Source organism: Equus caballus, chromosome 17, assembly GCF_041296265.1.
Source record: "Equus caballus isolate H_3958 breed thoroughbred chromosome 17, TB-T2T, whole genome shotgun sequence".
NCBI lineage: Eukaryota > Metazoa > Chordata > Mammalia > Perissodactyla > Equidae > Equus > Equus caballus.
Window position 1 is genome coordinate 98,170,314 of NC_091700.1, and position 22,545 is coordinate 98,192,858.

Consider the following 22,545-nt stretch of genomic DNA (forward strand, 5'->3'; position numbering starts at 1 on the left):
GCAGACAGGAAGGACACGGCCCCTCCGATGCAGAATGAAACCAAGCAACACGTGAGATTCCCAGCACTGGAGCGACCTGTCACTTGGATCTGTCTCCACGTCTACACTCACACCAAAGCAGCTCACTGACCTCCACGACTGGCTGACTTAGAGGGATTTATTAGAAGTGGTAAATCAATCACTGAAAGATGAGGTTGTCGTCTTCAGTCAGACCCATCAAGTCTGGACTCAGTTGATGCGCTGGTGGAAAATTACCAGGGTCAAGGGTCAGACTCCAAGAAACCACGTGCACTGGGAAAGATGAGGAAACAGAGCCCTGGGGACCCTCCATTTCTCATGCTAAGGAGGAGATGCCCTTTCCCATTTTATCGAGATCAGGGGGAAAATTCTCGAAGGTGATTCCCACTTTTGCACAATGTCCTATTAAACCACACTCTTTTCTCAGTAGTAACTCACAGGAAGAAACTGATAGAAGACGCTCCTCTTCTGATGGCTATAAATAACAACTGTCAGAATATCTCACAAAAATTTGAAACTGTGGTAATGCCGCCACTTCCTATATAAAAGCACTACAATGGATTTCATTTCAATTTGCTTTTCTTTGGTTTTGTTAGTTTTATTTTTGTCATGCTTCAAAGGTCTGTTTTCCATATGGGAATTCTTTAGGGATGGAATTATACCCCTAAAAATTATAAAATAAAAAATGAAGGGGCCAGCCCCATGGCACAGTGGTTAAGTTCGGCATGCTCTACTTCAGATGCCCAGGTTCAGAGGTTCAGATCCCAGTCATGGACCTACACCACTCATCAGCCATGCTGTGGTGGCAACCCACATACCAAATAGAGGAAGACTGGCACAGATGTTAGCTCAGGGCCAATCTTCCTCAAGCAAAAAAAGAAAAAAAAAGATTAAGTGTGTGAATATCATTATAATCCTAATATTTGTAGATTATCCAAGAAGCTTATCTCACTTTAAGGAATGAAGTAGAGGTAAAAAGAAGGTATTTTTCATTCTACATAGCTTAAGTTACAGATGAATATCAGTAATATAATAATGAAATCAATAATAAGAGCTAACATTGATGGGACTCTGATGATACAGCAGTCACTCATGTATGTGCTTGACATGGGTTACCATGTGTACTTTGCTCACAACAATCCTATAAAGGAATAGTATTATTACCCTATTTTACAGATGAGAAAACTGAGGCACAGAAAGGTTGAATAGGTTGCCCAAAGTCAAATAGCTAGTTGCTGGCAAATCAAGAATTCAGACGCACGCAGTCTGGTCTGGCTCCAGAGTCTATGCCTGTGTGATGCTCTTTCTAGAGCTTCAGTACCTTAAGTAAAAACTTTTTGGGCAAAAAGAGAAGAGTGAAAGCTTTAATTTTTCAGCCTAACATCTATTATACCATTATTAAAATTATTCCTACTTTAACTTGGGCAGATATCAGAATACAAATTATTGGAACAATTCTAACTGCTTGCCTACTTTCTGACCTCGAGCGAGCACTCGACACATAGTTATTGATCAGATTTCAAATGCCAGAATCAAGATCCTGAGTTATCACTATTCATTTGTGCTCCGTGCTTAAGTGAAGCCGTAGCTTTTTTCACCAATGTTAAAAAAAAAAAAAAATGGCACTTTGGTTACAAATTCTTTTAAAAGAATTATCTAGTCAAGAGAAAAAAACACATATCTCTGTAATATATTAATGGATGATAACTCCATGAAAGAAGAGAAAAGATCTAAGGTCAACAAAAAATAAAAAATAATTAATTATAGATTTTTTTTAAAAGTTTTAAAAGTCTGAATTCCAGATGAAAGACATATAATCTTATTATTTTCAACTATTTCAGAAAACAAAATCTAATTAGTACAAAGGCACCCAATAGCTATTTGTTCAGAGTTGCTTTCAGGAACTGATAAAAAGCATCTGTCCTTAGCATGTTTAGCATGAAAATGTTGGTTAAAGATGAGGCACAAATGAGGGAGGAATCGACAAGACTCCCCACTGCACACCCTCCATAATAAGGAGCGTTGGCCCCAGCTCTCAGTGAACAGGACTGACACTGGACCAGCTCTGGGTACTTACCCAACATATATCTGACCCGGAAGCTGGACTACCCCAACTGTGGCATTCTTCTCCCACCACTGACCAGTTTCCTGTTGTGGCAAGTTCATCTCAATTTTATAGGCCATGACCAAACCGAAATTTAGGAGTTATTTTAAACCACTAACCCCGAATGGTCTTGAATCTCCAGAAAATGGATTTGGCCATAATAAGATACAAACAGAAATTCCTCATTCTGGGGCCAAGAGGCCAAGGACAGAAGAGGTGGGTGAGCGTGGGCACTGTAAGAAGCCGAAGTCATGCACTGGGGGTCCGGCCTCGCAAGCCCTGACTGGGTTCTGGCTTGGTCAGCCTCTAAGCAACCATCGGTGCCCATTCTCAGCAGATGCGTGGGCATGAATGGAGCCAAAGCAATGGAAAAACTCTGACTTAAAGTAGATAATCAGGAGAAACCTCAGGTGCCACGTCCTGAGGAGGGGAGCAGGATCTTCTCTAGCACCAGCTGCCCCCACCTCTCATCAGCCAAGCTCTCCCCAAATTAATTCTCAAATGTCCTGACACTCTATATGCTTGCTTCTAGAACTTTCTTCCCACTCCAAACACTCCAAACGGCACCACAGGGCAGGAACTGGAATTGCCAGCAGTAACAACAACCAACAAGAAAAGAAAAAGAAAAGAAAAACTGGGGGAGTCATTTTAAATGCAATGGTTCAGATTCTATTTGAGTACAAACTAATGTCCCAGAACAGCGCGCTTATAGCTCACATCCATGAAGCAGCTGCCCCTGTAAGATGAAGAGAATGGCCAAGATCTGTGGTCTCCAGACCAGCAGCATCAGCATCCCCTGTTAGAAATGCACTTCTAGGTGCACCCCACACCCCCGGAACCAGAAAGTCTGGGAGTGGGACCCGGCATCCATCGAGCTCTCTAGGACATTCTGCTGTGAGCTCAAATTCAAGAACTACTGGTACAGATGGCCTTCTGTGACCTTCCCCAGCCCCAGGCTGCCTTGATGATATAATTACTCTGCTATTTATTTCTTGAAATATGTTTTTAATTTAATAAGCAGAATAGTGCCTGGCATGAAGCCGGCACTGAATACATGCTTTGCAAACATTAACCATTTAATCCTCATACAGCTCCTCTAAGCGAGGCACCACTGCTGTCCCCATTTTACAGATGGGGAAATGTGGGCAGAGAGAGGTAGGTAATCTGCACACGGTCACACAGCTGTCAGAGGCACGGCTGATTTTCAAACCAGCACCCATGCTTAACCGCGGTGCCTGCCACCCTAGGCAGAGCAAGTGTGTTGCTGGACTATCTTCCTCTCTGGTTGCATCTGAAACCTTGCAATTGTCTTTCCAAGAGCTGTGTGTACATCTGCCCCTTTAATGCAAGCTTCTTAGGGAAATTGATATTTCTTTTGCCTGGCTAATTTTAGAGTCCTTGGAATTAAGCTGAACCTTCAGACAGTATACAATGTCTATGTAAGAGACAAAGTTAGATCAAGTATTTTCCAAATGAACATTACAAAAAATAGACCAAACTATAGGTTCTGTGGCCTTTTATCCCTAATAAAACTTGGCACATTATAGGTAATAATGACAAGAATAATAATACCTTAACTCAGGCTCTGACACAGGAATAGCCTGGACCTAGCAAATAAGTTTCATGCAACTTAGTAATAACTCTGCATCATTAAAATGTTATTGTATTCTTTTAAAAATTATAAAATGCAACTCAAAAACTAAAGCTAACTAGGAAAAGGAATACCTGTATTTAAAAATGACATTTTAAAGCTGATACTCTTGGATGATATGGAAAGTAATGGTCTTGTGCTAAAAAAATAACCCACTGGTTGCATAAAAGGATAATTGTGGATTTTAGATTAAATTTTGATTGTTTTTTCATATTACAAAAATAGTATGTTTACTTTATAAAAATATTGTCAGAGATGTAGTAGCCAAATCTTCCACTGATTAAAAGACACATTAATGAAGGAAAAATACCAAAATGGGAATCATTGGGTTTATTTGTAACATTCTGAAGCAGGAAACCAACGTTGACACAGGACCCTCAGAAATGCCCCCTAAGCTAAAGGAGGAGTGTTAGGTAAGATTTATCTTTCTGAAATGAAGACACGCTTTGTATCACTATTCTCTGAACCTTCTTCATCTCTAGGTGTACAAGTGGCTGCTGGGAAAAATTCGTGCAAACAGCTTTGGAAATGCTGAGTTACAACTAGAAAACACTGGGTTTTGTTCTTCATAAAGGAATATGTTCATTTTCTAAAGCAGAAACTCAATAAAATTTTTAATTAAAAGTCAAATACAGGAATACTGCATCTCCAAATATTCTGCCGAGCTGGACAGTGTTTATTTAATCAGCTAAACTGTGAGTGAATACACAAATGGCTTCTCCAAAGATCAGTATATTTGGTGAAATAGAAATAGAGCAACTGACGTCAAATTGGACTCTTCCAGCTCACAGCCAGTGTCTCTTGCTGTTATCTGAACAAGAAAAAAATACCCATGCTACGCTAAGATGTTTATTCAGTAATAAACAATAGTAATCCAAAACTCTCAACCAAGTATTGATTCCAAGAGTGATAAAAGACGAGGCGGTTGGATAACTCTCCTTTATGAGCAAGAGATACAACCAACAGATTAGGAGAAGCCCACATGGGACATAAAATACTTCTTTAATACCTGATGCGTTTGCCTTTTACTTTACCACAAGCCAAGCAAGCTTTACGACTCAGATGACATAAAATGTTCTTACAGTATGCACATTAAAAATCAAACATAGCAAAGCTAGGAATATTACTAAACCATGGAACAAACTATTTACATAAAGAGTTCAGCCTTGTATATATTTCCAAGGCGTGTTTAGTCTGTGGTGGAATATCTACTCCTAATTCCAAATTAAGAGGAAACACCTTCATTCCGCATTACTTTTCCCTGTGTTTCCTAGAACCACCACAAGGGTCAGGACTGTAATATCCTCTACGTGAGCCAGCACACAGGTCCTCCAGGGCTCTCCCGGGGTCCTGAGTGAACGACAGCCAGAGACATTAGAACCAAGACAAGCAATTAATGATTTCCCCCTCTGTCTCCGGCACGCCCCCAAACAGTAGGGGCACTTTAAAAAGAAGCTAGTCCTCCAGCGTCTCAGAATTGTCAGGGGTGTCAAATGAACATACATAAGACAACGTGATCTGAGCCACATGGCACTGATAACAACCAACGTTTCTTGAGTGCTCACTCGCTTCAGCGCACAACTTCACTGTGCAACTTGAAAGCTTCTGTAGACGCTGTACTGTCCTCGTCTGATGGATTAGGGACCTGAGGCTCAAAGAGAGCCTCTGCGGAACACAGGATTAGTCCTTCATGACAATTACTCAAGTTGCACATTGGGTGGTATGAAGAATAAGGCCAGATAATTTCATGGACCATATTGTGAAGGGTAAATAAAACCAAGCCAAACTAACAAAACAACAAGATACCACCTATTAGAATGGCTAAAACCCAACACTGACAACACCAAATGCTGATGAGGACGTGGAGCACCAGGACCTCCCATTCACTGCTGGCGGGAAGTCAAAATGGTACAGACACTTTGGAAGACAGTTTAGTAGTTTCTTCCCAAACTAAACATACTCTTACCATACGATCCAGCAATCGCACTCCTTGGTATTTACCCAAAGGAGCTGGGAACTTATGTCCACACAAAAGCCTGCACATGGATGTTTATATAGGTTTATTCATAACTACCAAAACCTGGAAGTAATCAAGGTATCCTTCAGTAGATGAACGCATAAATAGAGTGTGGTACACCCAGACAATGGGATATTATTCAGTACTGAAAAGAAATGAGTGACCAAGCCATGAAATGACATGGAGGAACCTTAAATGCATATTACTAAGTGAAAGAAGCCAGTCTAAAAAGGCTACATATTGTATGATTCCAACTATGTGACATTCTAGAAAAAGCAAAACTATGGAGGCAGTAAAAAGCTCAGTGGTTGTCAGGGGTCGGGAGGGAGGGATGAACGAGTGGAGCACAGAAGATTGTTAATACAGTGAAAATACGCTGTATAATATTACAGTGAAGGCTGTATGTGATTATACATTTGTCCTAATCCATAGACTGTACAACACCAAGAGTGAACCCTAATGTAACTATGGACTCTGGGGGACAAAGATGTGTCAGTGTATGTTCATCAAGTGTGACAAAAGCACCACACTGGTGAGGATGTTGATAGTGGGGGAAGCTGTGCGTGTGTGGGCACAGGGGTTATGTGGGAAATCTCTTTACCTTCCTCTCCATTTTGCTTTGAACCTAAAGCTGCTCTAAAGAAAATAAAGTCTTTTTTAAAAAACAAACAAAAACCACCCAGCCAAAGAGTTGGGAACTTTTGGTTAGATTGTAGGTAGTCAGATCCTGAGCAGAGGACTCACAAGGCCATAAATGGGATCTCAAGACAGGCCTCATGACAGCATAAGGAATGGGCTGGAGAGAACAGGAGGCTGAAAGGAGGGGCAGGAGCCAGGAAAGTTTTGTGGCTGTCCTGGCACAAGGGGAGGAGGCCTGGAATGGGGTCACAGCCATGGGAAGAGAAAGCAGAGGGGGACTCTGAGAAGCATGCAGAAAGAAGACGTGGTAGACCTGGCGACTGAGTGACATGGAGGTTACAACGGAGCAAAAGGTGAGGCCTCCAGAGGAAGCCATGGTCTCCGGGCTGAGCCTCCAGACACATCGGGGTGCCAATGACCAAAAGGGGAGAGTTGGGAACGGCAGTCAGTCTGGGTAACAGACTGCAGGTTCACTTCTGGACATATTTGCTAAGTCTGCCATCAAAGCGGGACAGCCCAGGTGAGATAGTCCATGGGAACGTAAGATGCTAGACTGGCGTTCAAGAAGAAGGTTTGGAGTCACCTTCACGGAACGATAACGCATCACGTGAGAAGACCTCCCCAGGTGGAGAGGGTAGAGAAAAGGGAGATGAAGCATACCCCCATAGCACCCCCACACTGCAGGGTCTGGAAGAGGAAGAAGAACAGAGAAGCAGAGAAATACAAAGAAAACTAGGATAGACTCATGCCACAAGGTTAAGACCAGGAGAACAATGGAGGGACACCAGACCATGAAAACACTAACCCCAAAGTAATTCTTACACTGCTAAACTCCTCAACAGAAACTGACAATTGGAGCCCCTTCTGGTTTATATCCCCTTTCACTGTATGCACAAGAATGGTAGGAATATGTCTTTTGTATTGTTCTATAGTTGACATTTTTTAGTGGTTGTTTAATAGCAGGAAGAACCATGCTCTAATGGTATTATTTTAGGCATTCTATTGTTGCTTTTGCTTACTCTATCCCAAGAATTCAAAATACCAAATCTGCTTGAGAGACATTTTAATGAGCTTAATCCTTTTTCAATTCTAGAACAATCGTTACAACAAACACTGTATACTTCATCAAAACAAGTGTTCTGGATGTCCTCCGTTTTAGAGCGTCACTGTGGGTTCAACTTATGTGCAAAATCTTCACCCGCTCTTAACTAGATAACTGAACTTGTTAAGTTACGGCCATTCTTACCAGTCCTAAGAAATCTGCCGACGGTCCTGTTAATGAATAATGTAGGGTTTTGTGAATTCCCTCATGTCCTTGCCTAAGTGAGGGTAAGTTTTCTGGGTCAGTTCCCAAAGGCACTCCCGCCTAGAATCAGCCACCCGTGCTGCAACTTTCTAAACGTCCCAATGTACCTGCAGCCCTGGGGAGGGGACACCTGGTTGGAGCCAGTGCTTCTTATCACTGTTCTAGACCCTGCCCCTCAATTTCTCTCTACCCCTCCGAGAGAAAAGTTCAGATACCAGGCTTGTTAATAACAGAAACAATGACATCTTGGTATCTCAAAGGAGGAAACTTGAGGGTCAACTTTAAATGCAAAGACCCTTAGATTTGTGAAAGGACAGGCAGAATTATCACACCTCCCTTGTATAATCATGTGTCGCTTGGTGGGAATACATTCTGAGAAATGTGCTGTTGGGTGATGCCATTGTTGTACAGACATCACAGAGTGTACCAACACAAACCCAGGTGGTATGGCCTACACACCTGGGCTATATGGTAGTCATCTCATGAGACCACTGTCGTACATGCGGCCAGTCGTTGACTGAAATGTCATCATGCAGCACGTGACTACACAGTGTGCCATAATAATGCATATGAAAATAACATACGGGGGTTACAGTTCCTATTTCTGCTTCAGATTCAGAGGTGGGATGTCCTCCTGGAAGCTTCCCTGAGTTCCCCAGAGCAGGATTAGGTGCTCCTATGGCCCTTGGTTTCCCTTGATTATAGTATTTACCAGCCTGAGTTGTAGAGGCCTGTTTCTTTCTCAGTATTTCTCACCAGACTGCAACCTTCCTGGGGGCAGAGAGTAGGTCCCACTCACTGTTGCACGGCCAGCACCTGGTAGAGTGCATGACATGAAGTGCTCAGGGCACATGTGCCGAATGAAGGAAGGAAGGGACAGATCCCTGGGAGGAGGGACACGTCTGCCAGGGAAACTGAGGCATTGGGTTAATGAGTCCTCCAAAATCATCTGCTTAATAAAAGCAGACACAAATTTAGGATCTTTTAGTCCCTAAACCACACTTGTTCTGTGTGTGTGACTGAAACACATCGCTAGTAATTCTGTAAGAGTACACTGTTACACACACATGGGTTATGTGCATTACTTCTGGTTGGAATTAGAGGTGCTGCCCTTCACCCTGATCCAGTTCCGTCTAGGAAGAGCAGGACGATTTGGACTACATCTTCACCAATCTCACTCTCGAGATACTAGGTCCATGTTGCTGTCATTGGGACTAAGTCAGAAACCAGCCTTCTCACTTAAATTATGTTTCTAGCAGAACATGGTCCATACTCGCATGGGAATTAAATCTCACTGTATTTGAATTCTAGGTCATTTGGTCCCAGGAGTAGTGACTAATGGTCTGGAGATGCCAATATGACTAGGCAGGCGTCCCCACTCTCCGGGAAAAGTTCATATTTCTGATCCTGAGAAATAATTCGCTAAGAAGCATCACACAGACCAGTTTGGGGGGCAGTTTGAAGGCTGCGGAAGGAATAATTCATGCAGCTCAGTATGACTGCCTGACTGAGAACAGAGGCCACTCACGAGCATAACACTCTGGGCACATTCTTGTCTCAGGCCTGCACCCTCGTCCTCTTTTCTTGCCTAAGAAAGGAAAGCTGGGAAGGGGAATGGGGGGTAGGTGTGGCATGGGAAAAAACCACCGGCTTAGAAAATCCATCCACCAGTAAATGAACAGTATGTCCACAGCAGATATGGTCAAATATAAAATCAAACAGCCTTGCACGTGAAAAAAAATGCATGCAATTTGGGCATATAAATGCAGGCAAAGTGTGATTCAGATACTCCAAAGGAGCAGGGTTTCCAAGAATCACTCATAGCAGCTTCTGAATTAGGGTTTGATTGATCCACAGCATCTTATCATTCAAAATCTATTTTTAAGTGATATTTTGCTTGGATCAATATGGAAGTTATTTCAACTTTTTGGTACACTTAACAACTGATTCTGGAAAGAGGTAAGCAAAAAACGTTACTGATGGCATGAAAAGTGAGATCAATTTAAAAATTATCTAGATATTATTATTAAATGGATTTCCTTGTACACTCAGTCATACACATAGCAATAAATTTTCTGCCTCTAACTAAGCCAGGAAAAATACAGTGTAATGATAATACCTGTCAACTCACTTGGTGATCAGAGGATGTCCACATGCCAGATCGCTTGAAACACTACATGAGACCCTGAGGGACAGAGCAAAGCCCGTGCACAGGAATGTATTTGGGCTTTCGAGAATAATTAAAGGGAAGTAAAATAATCGCAAACTCAACAGGAATGATTTTGATTTCCCAGCTAGGAACAGGACTTCCCATAAGTGAGTGGCTCATTCTTTAAAGTCCTGGCTATTTGAAAAGCTAGCTCTTACAACTAGTTTTGCTTTGCTAATATTATCAATCAGAAAATCTAAGTCCAAACAGAAGTTCATATTTCCAAGTAGAGAACTTTCTCACATTTGCTTGACATCCAGTTTAGCAGTCACTCTTTGGAAGTGTTACACGTTTTGGTCAGTGTTTCTGGACCCAAATAAAGCGTTCTGGAGCCTCCTCTTTTGAAAGTATTTTGTCATCATTATCAGAGAGTGTTTAAATAACTGGCTATGGTGCTTGGCTAGACTCTGGGCTGGGAGAAACAATCTGAAGTCAATTGCTGGTGTAATCATTAGTCCTTTCATTACCCGGGGCAGGAGGTGCCGGCTGGGAAGCAAACCCCGAGTGATGAGACGTGCATATTACCAGTTTATTCTGGCAAGTAACAGTTAATAATTTATACACAGTGAAGCCAGCGAGTTATCCTTCTTCCTAAGAGAAGTTAAAAGGGAAACAAACAAATAAAAAACCGGGAGCAAGGGTTGGATTTGAAACGGCAAGAGTAAATGGCAAATGTGGCAGCAGCAAAATCACTGTTAAACCTTTGGGGGGCGATGCAAAATGTGTTTAGAAGCCACACCTTCCTGGGTTTTGTCTACAGGGCTTTGACCCGGGGAACAGCTGAGGTCTTTCTTCTGTCCCAGGGGAAGGAAAGAAGGAAAGAAGAACAACAGGACGTCAAGGACTGTCCAGAGCTGGAAGCCTTGACTTCTGCAATCAGAACTCCCAGATCCTTTCCGGGCAAGCACATAGCCGGAGGAAAGGAAAACTAGGAAAACAATTGGTTCGTAGAACAATGAGATGCAGTTTCATTTTGGTTTTACACTCAAATGTAAATGTGGTTATAATTTCTTTTAAAAATATACTAATAAAAGGCAGTGGGTCGAGTATGGTAACTCCTTAAAGCTGCACTAAAGAGCAGCCCCACTTCTGTTCCTGAGAGGACGTTAGCAAGAGAAAAGTCGTGGGAAAGCAAAGATACAGCTGTTTCCAGGCAAACGGCCCAGAACTGTTCAGCATCAACCAGCAGAGTCTCCAAAGAACCACAGAAACACGCCCAAAGCGACTCCCGGGCACACATGTGGGGTTCCGAGCAGCGTGGGGCTCCGTGTCCACCCCTCCCGCCCCCGGCCCACCCGGGGCCCCAGGGCAGGTGAAGGCGCCCAGCGGCCCAGGGCCCCGCGTTGCGAGTTCAAATCCTGCTGACTCCCGGGCACCCTAACCCCGCACGGTGCGCTCCAAGTTCTGCTTGCTTGCCCCGGGCCCCGAGGAGTCCCCTAACTTGCCCCTACCCAGCCCACAACAAAGGAGTCTCCCCTAATGGATGCGCGATGGCAGCCTCCAGGGATAACCAGCGGGAACCCGCCCAGAGACTGCACCTGGCCGTGCCACGCGCGACCCCCGAGGGGCGGGCGAGCGGCTCCGGCCAGGGACAAAGGGGCTGCGCCGGGCGCCCCGGGCGCAGGGCGGGACGCCGGGAGCGGAGCCGGCGGGACTCACCTTCGCAGCGGCCCGGCTGCGCTCCTCATGGAGCAGGAGGGCGGCGGGCAGCAGCAGCAGCCAGACGCCGAGCCGGGGCCCCATGGTGGCGCGCCCGGGGCGGCGGGGACCGGCGAGGGGCGGCGGGGGCCGGCGGCCGGACGCTCGGGGGCCGCGGCGGGCGGCTCACTGGGCGAGGGCCGGGGCGTGAGCGCTGCGCACCGTCCCGGGCGCGGCGGCTCGCGGCGGAGACCTGAGCGCGGCCAGGCGAGCTCCCCAATTTGTTGGCGCTGCCCCCTCCCCTCGGCGGCGCGCGGGCGGCGTCTCAAAGGGGAGGACCCTGCGGCGCGGGTAAGAGGCGGCGGGAGCGCGCGGCTCGCGGATTGTGGCCGCCGCGCGCCGGGACGCCAGGGCTCCGCGCTCCGCACCCTCCCGCAGCCGCGGCGCGACCCTGCGCTCCGCGCTCGCCCACCGCGCGGAGGACTGCGAGCAGCCGCGCGGGCCCCGAGGCCGGCGCCCAGGGAGGCCTGGAGGGCGGGCGCGCGGCTGGAGGGCGGATGCGCGCGGGCGGCAGCCCCTGAAGCCGGGCCGGAGGTGAGAGCGACCCCGGGGACGAGACCCGGGCCAAGGCCACAGACTTGGGGCGCCCTGAGCAGCCTCGGGCTGCGCGCCCTTCTCTCAGGAGTGGTGTGGGGGCCGGGGGGGGTGTTGAGCGGCCACGGCTGAGTAGCACCAGCCAGGGCCTAAATGGAAGGCTCCCCTTTCTTCTGTCTCGCCGTGGGGCGCCTCTGTGTCACCCCTGCGAGGAGGCGGGGGCTCACCCCGCTTTCCCGCGTCTCGCAGACCGACGCGGGCGGCGAGGATGCTCCCCTCCCAGCCCGAGCTCAGCCCGCTTTGTCTCTCGCCTTCCAGGCTGGGACGGACTGACCCGAGCCCAGAGTGGCCAGATTGGGAGCATGGACAGACACCAGTGCGCGGCGTCCAGCCCTGCCCTGCGGCGGTAAGCAACTTTTTGCCGTGTCCCCGTGGGTCCTGCGCGACGGGACCTTTCGTGTAACTTTCAGGAAATGCCCAGCCGCGGCCACACGCTCACGGCGCTCTTCCTCCCTCTCCCATCCAGGTGGCTGTTGCTGGGGTTCGTGACAGTGGGGCTCCTGGCCCACAGCGTCCTTGGGGTAAGTCCTGCCTCCGGTTCACGGGCTTTATTCGCGCACCCAAGAGTGGTTGGGACACCGAGTGGCCTTGCCGAAAGGCAGCTCGTGCGTGCTGCCCTGAGCGTGTTTGTGTGCCTGTGTGTCCTCCTGCAGCCCCTGCCCAGCCCAGGTTCTGAGAAAGCTCGCTTTTCCCAGGGAACTTGTGTGCCTTGGGTTCCCCACCTTCACTCCTGTGCATTACAGGGGTCTGCGCTTCCACGGGAGCCAATAATTTAAAACGTAGCCTGCGGCGTGCTTTTCCCTCGGTTGAGCCAAGCCCAGCCTTAGTATCGAGGATGACTGTCAGTCACATGGCAGTGAGGCGCCGGGCGAGGGGGGAGAGACGTGTGGCATTGAGAAGCTGGTGTCTAGGTACTGTCCTTTGCGAAGAGTCTCATTCTTTTAAAAGAGAAGCTTTGGGGGAATGGGCGGGGCGAGGAGAGGAACACGACAACATTGTACAATTTGACCATTGTGAGGGAAGAATGGCAGAAAACATGCATTTTTTCCGGTCTTATTCTGGCGCTGGAAGAGTCACCGGTGAGATCTGATAAGGTTCCCACCTGTGACCTTGTTTACTGAGTGTCCACCCCCCCCCCCCCAGCCCTGCCGTCAAGGCGGCTCTGCCGGTATTGTCATTGCACTGGTGACTGCCCTGTGGGATTTTGTAAATTGTGTTTAACTAGTAGGAGCCACTTTCGTCGAGCTTTATGTAACAGGGCTGAAGTGCCACCGGTTTGCTGGGTCCCTTCAGTTGAGGACACAAATGTTTAAACTGGGACTGAAAATCCAGGGGACTGATGAGGTGTTCTGGACCCCACTCTCTCTGTGCTGTGTCTGATGGGATAGGATTTCTGTCACACCTGATTTCCCAGGTGACTCCGCTTGGGAACGCCCCCTCCCCTCTGGGTTCCCACTCTGGGCGGAGAGCGCACAGGGAACAATGGGAAGCCGTGTTGGTGCTTTGATTTAAATTCTGTTATTTTCACATTGTTCTGTCCTCGTGTAAAACAAACAAGGATTTTAAAGGCAGGGAGCAGCGAAGAGCTACCCTAGCTTGGGAAAGGACCTTTAGCCTCACTTCTGTCTGCTGCCTTCTACTCCAGTTGAGGGCCCAGATTGGGAAGTCAGAAGAGGAGGTCACAGACTTTGACCAGAGCATTCCAGGCTGAAGTTTTCTTAGAGCTCAGGTCCGTCTCTCCTTCGTTTCCACATGTCCTGATTGAAGAAGACCAGAATCTAAATATTTAAACCAGCCCATTGACCCTTATGGGTCTTTATGCACACATGACATATAGGACTTGGCACAGAGTTATGAGCCAGACCAACACGCACACACTCAAAGGAGGAAGAGGTCCCCCAAAAGGAGAGCACAGAATCGTGTTGAGAGTGTGCACATTGGCTGTGCTGTCTCTCACACCCCTCGGTCCCCTAGAACCACTTTTGTAATATCAATGTTCCCCTTCCTGAGGATGGTAGAGTCTCAGGAATCTTCTCTGCGACTGATCCTAAAATTGGTGGACAGGGCTTCCTATCAGAAGCCCAGGGTACTAAACGCAGCTCTGCCTTGATCTCATAAATCCTGAGCCCCAGTTTCCACCGTTTGAACAGGAAGAGAATGTCCCCCAGCTTGGTACAGAGGCCAGTGCCCTGCCACATGGAATGCCCCTCTGTACCTTCCTCTAAAACCTCTTAGACGCTGCACAGCCACCTGAGTCCCCCTTGCTCTCTGCCCTTGGATGGGACCAAGACCATTTCTTGCCTAGCAGTGTTTCTCAGAGTACAATCCTTGGCCCCCTACACTCACCTGGAAAGGCTGCTTAAAAATTCAGACTTCTGGTTGGAATCTCAGACTTTCTAGTCAGTCTTCCTGGGCTGGAGCGTGGGAGCCTGCATTCCCACTTGATGCCAAAGTTTGGCAGCCACTGAGTTAAGAATATTGGGTTGGAAGGCCATTGGAGTCACTTGCCAATTTATTTCATTTCCCTGGGCATTCGATTCTAAACTACACATAAAGACAGATAAATACTTTTGAGTCATTTTACTAGAGACATATTGATATGTATTATTCAACAGACATGCAATGTGTTATGTTCAACAATGGATCTTCTACTTCCTGCCTTCTTATTGACCACTGGCTTTAATAGCTGTTACTCATGAAATAATTTCTTGATCCTTAACTGTATTCATTAAAAAATCTTTCTTAATTGTGGCAAGTTCAGCTCCTCCCCTGTTTGACTGCCATGCTCAAGAGTCCTGTCTCATTGCCTCTTGGTGCGAAGGACTCTTGGCTGGGGGTGGGGGTCAATTCAGTAAAAAGGGCTGCTGGTTGTAGCTTGATGAGCTTTGTAGCAGAAGTAGCTGAAAATGGTCAGTGAAGAAATAGAAAATGATTTAATGAGTACTTCCTAGGTGCCAATTTGTGTGCATTAATTCATCTAAGCCTCATAAGAAAACACACCTCCTTGAGTAAGTAACTATTATTACCCCCGTTCTGCGGATGAGAAGACAGAGGCACAGAGTTTAAGCAGCTTGCCCAGGCTCTCTGTCTTTGTAAGTGGCAGACGTGCGATTTGAACCCAGGCATCTGCCTGCAGCACTGTTTCCCGGGATCACACTGAGTCAGTAAAGAGGGCGCTCTTGAGGTCCAGGATTTGAGTCTCCTGGTTGTGTTTCTCCTTGCTCTTGACTGTGACTAACAGAGTAAAGCCACACACTGGTTTCTGGGAAGGCGACTCTCCCTCATCCTCCCCTCCTGCTTTGCTCGGAAGCGGAGCCCAGAGCAAGGGAGAAGTGATGCAATTGGGCATCCAAGGGGAGAAAAGGAAGGAGAAATCCCACTGGGCATCCTGGGCTCGGGACCCAGTGTGGACACGGGTGCTCGGCATGTGCAACAGCACTCCCTGTTGTTCAGGCTGCCTTTCCTAAGGTGGCATGCCTCAAATGCAGCGCCAGGGTGCTGGGAGCGTGTGCAGATGGCCCATCCTAAAAGGCAGTGTGGCATAGGGTTGCCATCCCGACTCTGAAGGCAGGCTCCCTGGGGCCAGTCCCAACCCGGCATCTGAGGAGCTGCCGCCACACACTAGCTCTCACCAAACCCCTGTGTGCCGGTTACCCCTCCCCCACAATGCAGATGGGAATACTGGCCCCACCTCTAGGGCTGGCAGCTGTCGCTTGAGTGGATGCACATGGCACATGCTGCCCTCTGAGGTGTGTGGGGTGGAGCGTGTGCAGGAGGTGTCTGCTGGGCCTGTGTGTGGGGAGGTTCCTGTGGCGGTGTGCTCCTGGCCTTCCTGGAGACTTAAAAGTGCTCACTGCAACCCATGCTGAGTGTTGTTACTTATCTCAAGAGATGGGGCAGCAGCCTTGAAGATCTAAGAGACCAGTCCTGTGTGATTCTGGGAGGAAGAGAATTCCAAATAACAAAGACCTTCCCTGAGATCAAATGTGCTGTGGGCCAGTCTCACCACTAAGCTGGGGAGACGGGCCACATAATGTAGATTCTCACAGGTGTGGGGGCAGCCAGAGCCCTGCAGGCACAGGGGCTGTGTCCCCGGGAAATGCTGCGCTCCTGACTGCCTTCCGCACCAGCTTCAGTTTCCAGGGCGCCTTCCAGGGCTCCAAGCCCTGGAAAGTCCAACTGATGCTCCTGCAGCCTGCCACGCATTTCCCTCCTCCCAGCAAAAAAAAGAAGGGAAAAGAAGCCATGTGTTCTAAAGTTTTTCTCTTCTCCTTTCAATCAGCGTATTGAAAAATTATGAAACACGTATATTGCTAAGATGCTTCCAGGGCTCTATTTAAGAATTATGGAGAACAGTTCTTTCCCAGAATTCTCTAGAGCTTTAGTCCTATTGTTCAAAATCTAGGCCCCCAAGAAGAAGGGAGATATCACAAGGTTCTTTCTCTGTTAATGGAAAAACGGGCCTGTCTCCTGCTCTCTGGAGGCTATTAAAGTAAGCCCCCCGGGGTGGCTTGTATGCCCTAGCCACAGTAAATGACACCAGGGATTTGTCATAGCATCCAGCCAGTTGCAGGTACAAAGGGTGGACAGAGGGGACACAGCTGTCACACTGTCAGTGGGTATTTTCAGAACCAGAGGGAGAGCAAAAAAGTGAGATTCAAGTAAAAAGTTCTAGAATAGAAAACAAAGACTGCTAAAATAATAAAAGTCAAAGGATTGTCTGTCTTTCTGGGGAGAGGGTAAAAAAAATGGGTGACTAGCTTCAATGAAATAATAGAGAAAATGTGAGGGAAAGATGGAAGTGGAAGGGAGACAGAAGTTTTCAACATTATGTTTGATGATGATACAATGAAGGTATCACTACGTAGAAGGTGGTTTTGGAAGGCGGTGTTCTTTTGCTCTGAAAGAGAATACTCGCCTTTGATGAGAGGCCTTTAGAGGAAGCTCTGACTTGGGCCTCTCGCTGTGTCTGCTGGAGTCTCTTGGTGGGCTCACCGTTGGGGAAGATGGTGAGTGAAGTTTGGAACCATGGCCTTGGTTGATTCCGCTTGTAACCCAGGCAGTCTGTGCAGTGGCTGGTGGTCTCCAGGGCCAGTGGCTGCACAGTAGTCTTGGGGGCAACAAAGTGCCACCCAGCCTGGGTACCAACTGGCTGTTTGACCCCAGGGCAAGTCACCTAACGCTCTGGTTCTGGGGTGTGAGGGAAGACTGAAGAAGAGTTGTGTGGTGTGATGTCCGTGCTGGACTGCTTCTGGAAAGCAGGCACCCGGATTAGCTGGAGAGTCAGAACAGAGCGCACACGGTGCTGCCCTGGGCTGAGACCGCCACAGTGAGCTGGCTCTCACCCTTTGCAGCTGTAACATTGGAAATGGGAATGCTTTTCCAAGTAAGCATGTGGGCTGCTCCAGGATATGACTTAAATATGCTGCATTCCGCATTTCATCTTCAGAGTGTGAGAAGCTTCTGGAATCCAGTGAATGGTACTTAATCGCCTGAGATGAGAGCAGGGGCAGGTTATTTGGTAGTCACCTCTTGCCACTCCTCTGGAAGCTGCTCCCTCAGTTAATGAGACACTCCTGGGACAGCTGAAGCCCTGAATGACTCACTAACCTTGGTTTCATTGGCTTCCCTGGGGTCTGTGATTTCTCTTTAGCTTATCTATGAAAGAAGAAGGGGATGTCTAATCTTAGGGAGATCCCATGGGTTTCTCCAGTCCTGTCCAGATGGGTCAGGAGTGAATCTCAAAGAAAGTGCACATTGCCCACAGCTCCCCCTGCAAGCTCTGCCCCACCCACTAGACCCTAACTAAGCCCTGAGCGCCTGGATCTCCTCCTGCTGGTACCTGCCCATCTCCTGCCGCTCCTGGCAGACTCTTGATGCACACTGGGCCTTCTGTTAGGATGTGTTCTGCTGCCTTGAGTGAGGCTGCCTTTTGAAGCAACAAGTTCTTTTGTAAAAAACTGTCCAAGTGCAATGCAGTATCCTGGACTGGATCCTGGAAGAGAGAACACTAGTGGAAAAACTGATCAAATTCTAGTAGAGTCTGTAGTTTAGCTAATGTACTCAGGTTAATTTCCAGTTTTGATGAAATGTGCTGAAGTTCTATAAGATGTTGACATAGCATCATCATGTCTGGGTGAAGGCTATACAGGGCCTCTCTGCACTATCTTTGCAACTTTTCTGGAAATCTAAATTATTTCCAAGTAAACATCTGCTCTTAGAAGCCATGGACCAGTCACATTTGGCGTGCTTGAACCAGACAGACAAGTGCAGAGAGAAAGCTGAGAATCAGCAAGTCTTACACTAGTGAGCCGCAGATGTGGCCAGTGAGAGGAAAATATTGCTCCCATTCTTTTCTCTCATAGGCTAAGTAAACAAAAGGCACTTCTGTGTACTTGGAAATATAGCAGAAGTGACCCCTGCCAGGGGAAAGGGCTTTTGTCCCCTCACTTGGGTGGAGTGCTTTATGAAGAGAGGAGAGGAAAGGCAGCCCGATGGAGTTTCCACAGCTTAGCATCTCGCACAGGGTCCCGGGGTGAACTACAAGAGCCTCCTCTAACTGACTGACTGACTGGGGAGGGAAAACGGTTGCACAGTTGTTTCCCGAGCTTGCGATGGCATGGCAGGTTTGCATGATGGTGTCGCTTCCAGGAAGATATTAAACATTACATGGTCACAGCGCTGCCCTGACTCATCTGTGGGGCCAGCATCTGTAGGTGCTGTACAGAAAAGGGGAGCCTCACCCCCACCTTCTTGCATGTCTAGGAAACCCAGTGGGTGGCAAGGATGAGAAAGTGGCTCTGCCCTGGGATGTCCAGGGTCCCCAACCCCACCTCCACATGTGCTCCCTGTATTGCCACAGGACATTGTGGTGGAATTTGAAGTTAGCAGTCTCCAAGTGGTCACAACTTCTACTTTTGTTATGGCCTGGGATAAAGGGCCAGGAACAAGGATGGCCAGTGGCCAAGGGCTGTTGCCTCACACATTTGCCTCTGTCAGCACCCTGCAGGAACAGAGCAGCCGCTGGCCCCTGGCCCTTGGCAATTCTGTTGTGTAGCTTCCTACACATCCTTTCTCCTCTCAGTAGCCTGCAGGCCTTGTGACGAGAAGGACACCCTGCTCCCTTGCCTATCAGAGGACCCATGTGGCAGATGTCAGGATACCTGCAGCTGGCTGGGACCTCTGTCCCTTGGAATTGAGACCCATTTAAGAATTTAATTAACGTGCCCTCTCAAACTGCTAGGACTTTAAATTATCGTTAGAGATCAATGATTATAAGATCAGTGATTTTAAGATCATTCATAGGTCCTGAAGATACTAAACATTTGTCGTCACCACCACCCAAAGTTTAGGGCATACTGTATCTTTCCCCCAGGGTTTGTTCGCTGGGACATTGTGTGCTCCAGGGCCTGAAACACAGCAGGCACTCAATCAAGTCTGCTCCATAAGTGAGTGAAGATGTAGTGAGTTGAAAGTGTGTAGATCTTTTGGATGAGGAATACAGTCATGGAACAAACAATAAAAGGCTAGATAAAAGTATATTTTTTCTCACTGTTGGTTTTTTTTTTTCCAAATTAAATGCTGGAAATCACACCCCCCACTGGATAAAGCTAGCCATATATGATGGTAAAGATGGTAAAGAAAGCATTGATCTCTCCAGGAAAGATTTGCGTTTTTTCCTAGGGGTTGTTTCAGCCCCACCCATAAAATTCCTATTTTGCTGCTTTTGCCCAGCTGAGTGATCTCCCCTGTGGGAATTACAGAAGAATTTGTGTTATTGGCTTACATGGACTAGTTTTCTGGTACCTGGTAGAAATTACATAACAATACGTTTTTCCGCATGTTGAGCACTTTGGGATGTGTGAGTCTTTGTGGAGGGATGTGGGCCCTGTGAGAACAGAAGAAAGGGCTCCTGCTGGTGGGCATGCTCCCTGGGATGCCTCCAGGACTCTGCTTTGTCCATTAGAGGAATGGGATGCCGATTAGCAAGGACTGTGCAGTAATTGCAGACTGGTGTGGGGAGGAGAGATGCGGGACCTGCTGGTTCAGCCTGCCTCCTCCTCTGCCCTCACCCTGCTGACACTGGCTCCAGGTTGGAGAAAGGGAAGGGGTCCCCTGAGATCAACATAAGAAAGAGTAGCTCCTGAAGGTGCTTCTGGGCTCCACAACTCCCAGGAATGGCTAAAACATCCCAGGGAGAAACACAGCAACTCCCATTAGTCAAGCACATTGGGGCCAGGAACTGATCTAACCACTGACACACATTACCCGCTAAATGCCTACAACTGTTACCCCCTTTACAGATGTGCAGACTGAGGCACACGCAGGTTAGGGCACTTGTTAAGGTCAAGAAGGAATAAAGCTGGAACTGAAGCCCAAGACTTGCTGATTCCAAAACCTCTGCTCTTAACCACTGTGCTAGGCTGAAAAATTCCTAGCCATAGAATATGTGTGCATATTCCAAATATGTAAAATGCTGGATATGTAAAATATACATATGTACATTATATGTAAATATATGTGTATATTATTTATGTGGAATATAGATAGATGATGGATTAGATGATAGAGATATAGATGATTGATAGAGATAGATATAGATAGGTGACAGAAAGATGATGTATAGATAGACAGCTAATAGATATAGATACATGACAGACAGATGATAGAGATAGATAAATAAATCACAGATAGGTAAGTAGATGAGAGAGAGTCACAGAGATAGACATAGATAGATAGATGATTAGATAGATAGGTAAATATCAAGATGAGAGAGAGAACAGAGGACATAAGTGAGTGCACGCGTGCGCGCGCGCGCACACACACACACACACACACACACACACACACGGCCCTTGGATGCTCCTGGCTCCTTTCTCCACAAGGGCTGCCCAGGCAGAAGCAGGGAGAATGACTGTCTCAGGGGAGCATTAGGCAGACCTGTTCTTTAAGGTGCCTTCTGTAGAGAGGCTGACCTATGCGTGTAGACGACCGAGTAGCTCGTGAACTCTGAGAAACTAGACTAGAAAGGCTTCACTCAGGGGAGGCTCAGAAAGGATGAGCAGGAGAGGGGGCTCCAATCAGCAGAACAGAGGGCCTGCCGGAGTCTCCTTCTCCAGGTCCTTTTGGAAATTTCAGGCCAGGAAGGTGTGTTTATTACAGCTCTGCAAAGGGGGGAGGGGCCTGCAGGCACAGCATTATCTCAGGGCAGACGGAGAGGCTTTTGGAAAACTGTTAGCCCTGACTTGGAGAGAGATTTACCGAAACCCCCTGGGGAGTAAGACACCTTCCCAAAATTATCTAGGCCGTGCAGGAGACCCCCTTGGACAGCAGGGGAATGATGACAGAATCCACTTTTTCCTGGACCGACGCCACCTTCTTCCTGTTGGGGTCTGCTTTTACTGCTTTGTTTTTCGTTCTGATGTTTTCCAGTGGAATCTCCCACGTGCCAACAGGTAGACAGGTGTGGTCTATTAAAGAGAGTTGGAGCATGTGGGTTTGAGTCCCATGACTGGGAGAAGTCACTTTTTCTTTCTGAGCCCGCTTTTCTTCATGTGTAAAACAGGAATGCTGATAACTATGTCACAAGTTCATGGTGAGATCATTTATGTGAAATTCGTTCGCCAAATGAACATGTTCGATTCTCCTAGGAATAGTATTTGCTCACAAATTATGCACATTAATCCTCCCATGGGCTCAGGTGTGGGTCCAGAGCAAGGACAGGCCAGGAGCAGAAGGTGGGAGTGTCCTGAGGGCTCTGTGTATATGTATATGGAATAGGAGTTGTCCAACTGCCTGACCAAACCTTTTGAGTTAAATATTGCCATGTGGGATTGTCCCTGATGGGAGAGCACCCTGCACAAGTCCACGGTCTGAGACTAGGTCCTGTCTCCTGTGACCTCAGGAGCCTGCGGTCCTGTGGGTTCCACATGCGACGCACTCATCAGCAAACGCCTGCAGAAGCCGCACTCAAGACTCAGAACCACGCTTTGTTCTGAGGGGAATAGGGAAGAAACAGCAGGAGTGTGGTATGGGGTCTGGGAGGAACAAGGCCAGCTTGGGTCTTGAGTTTGAAACCTGCTTTTGCTGCTTCCTGGCTGCGTGACTTTGGACAAGTTGCTTAGCTTTTAAGCTTTAGTTGCATTTCTAAAATGAATAAAAATCATTCCTCCTCATAAGTATGCCCTGAGGCTAAAAGACGGAATTGCATGCAGAGATCTTTGCAGTCTTACATGGTAATGCTTGACAAATGTTAGCTGATGGATATTTAGTGCTAGGAGTTTTTTTCAATTAAATATGTGTCTTCATC

General features: G+C 47.5%; 2 protein-coding genes across 2 annotated transcripts in view; one reads left to right on the forward strand and one right to left on the reverse strand.

The window, feature by feature from the left end:
• Nucleotides 1-11,901, reverse strand: part of COL4A1 (collagen type IV alpha 1 chain) — a 147,037-nt gene extending 135,136 nt beyond the window's left edge. The window contains exon 1 of the mRNA XM_023621826.2: nucleotides 11,604-11,901. Within this exon, the coding sequence (XP_023477594.2) occupies nucleotides 11,604-11,687 (84 nt within the window). The 5' untranslated portion in view covers nucleotides 11,688-11,901. The remainder of the gene's footprint in view (nucleotides 1-11,603) is intronic.
• A 61-nt stretch (nucleotides 11,902-11,962) lies between these two features.
• The window catches only part of COL4A2 (collagen type IV alpha 2 chain), a 191,000-nt gene continuing 180,417 nt past the window's right edge, over nucleotides 11,963-22,545 (forward strand). The window contains exons 1-3 of the mRNA XM_023621825.2: nucleotides 11,963-12,176; nucleotides 12,495-12,582; nucleotides 12,703-12,757. Coding sequence (XP_023477593.2) covers nucleotides 12,539-12,582; nucleotides 12,703-12,757 — 99 coding nt within the window. The 5' untranslated portion in view covers nucleotides 11,963-12,176; nucleotides 12,495-12,538. The remainder of the gene's footprint in view (nucleotides 12,177-12,494; nucleotides 12,583-12,702; nucleotides 12,758-22,545) is intronic.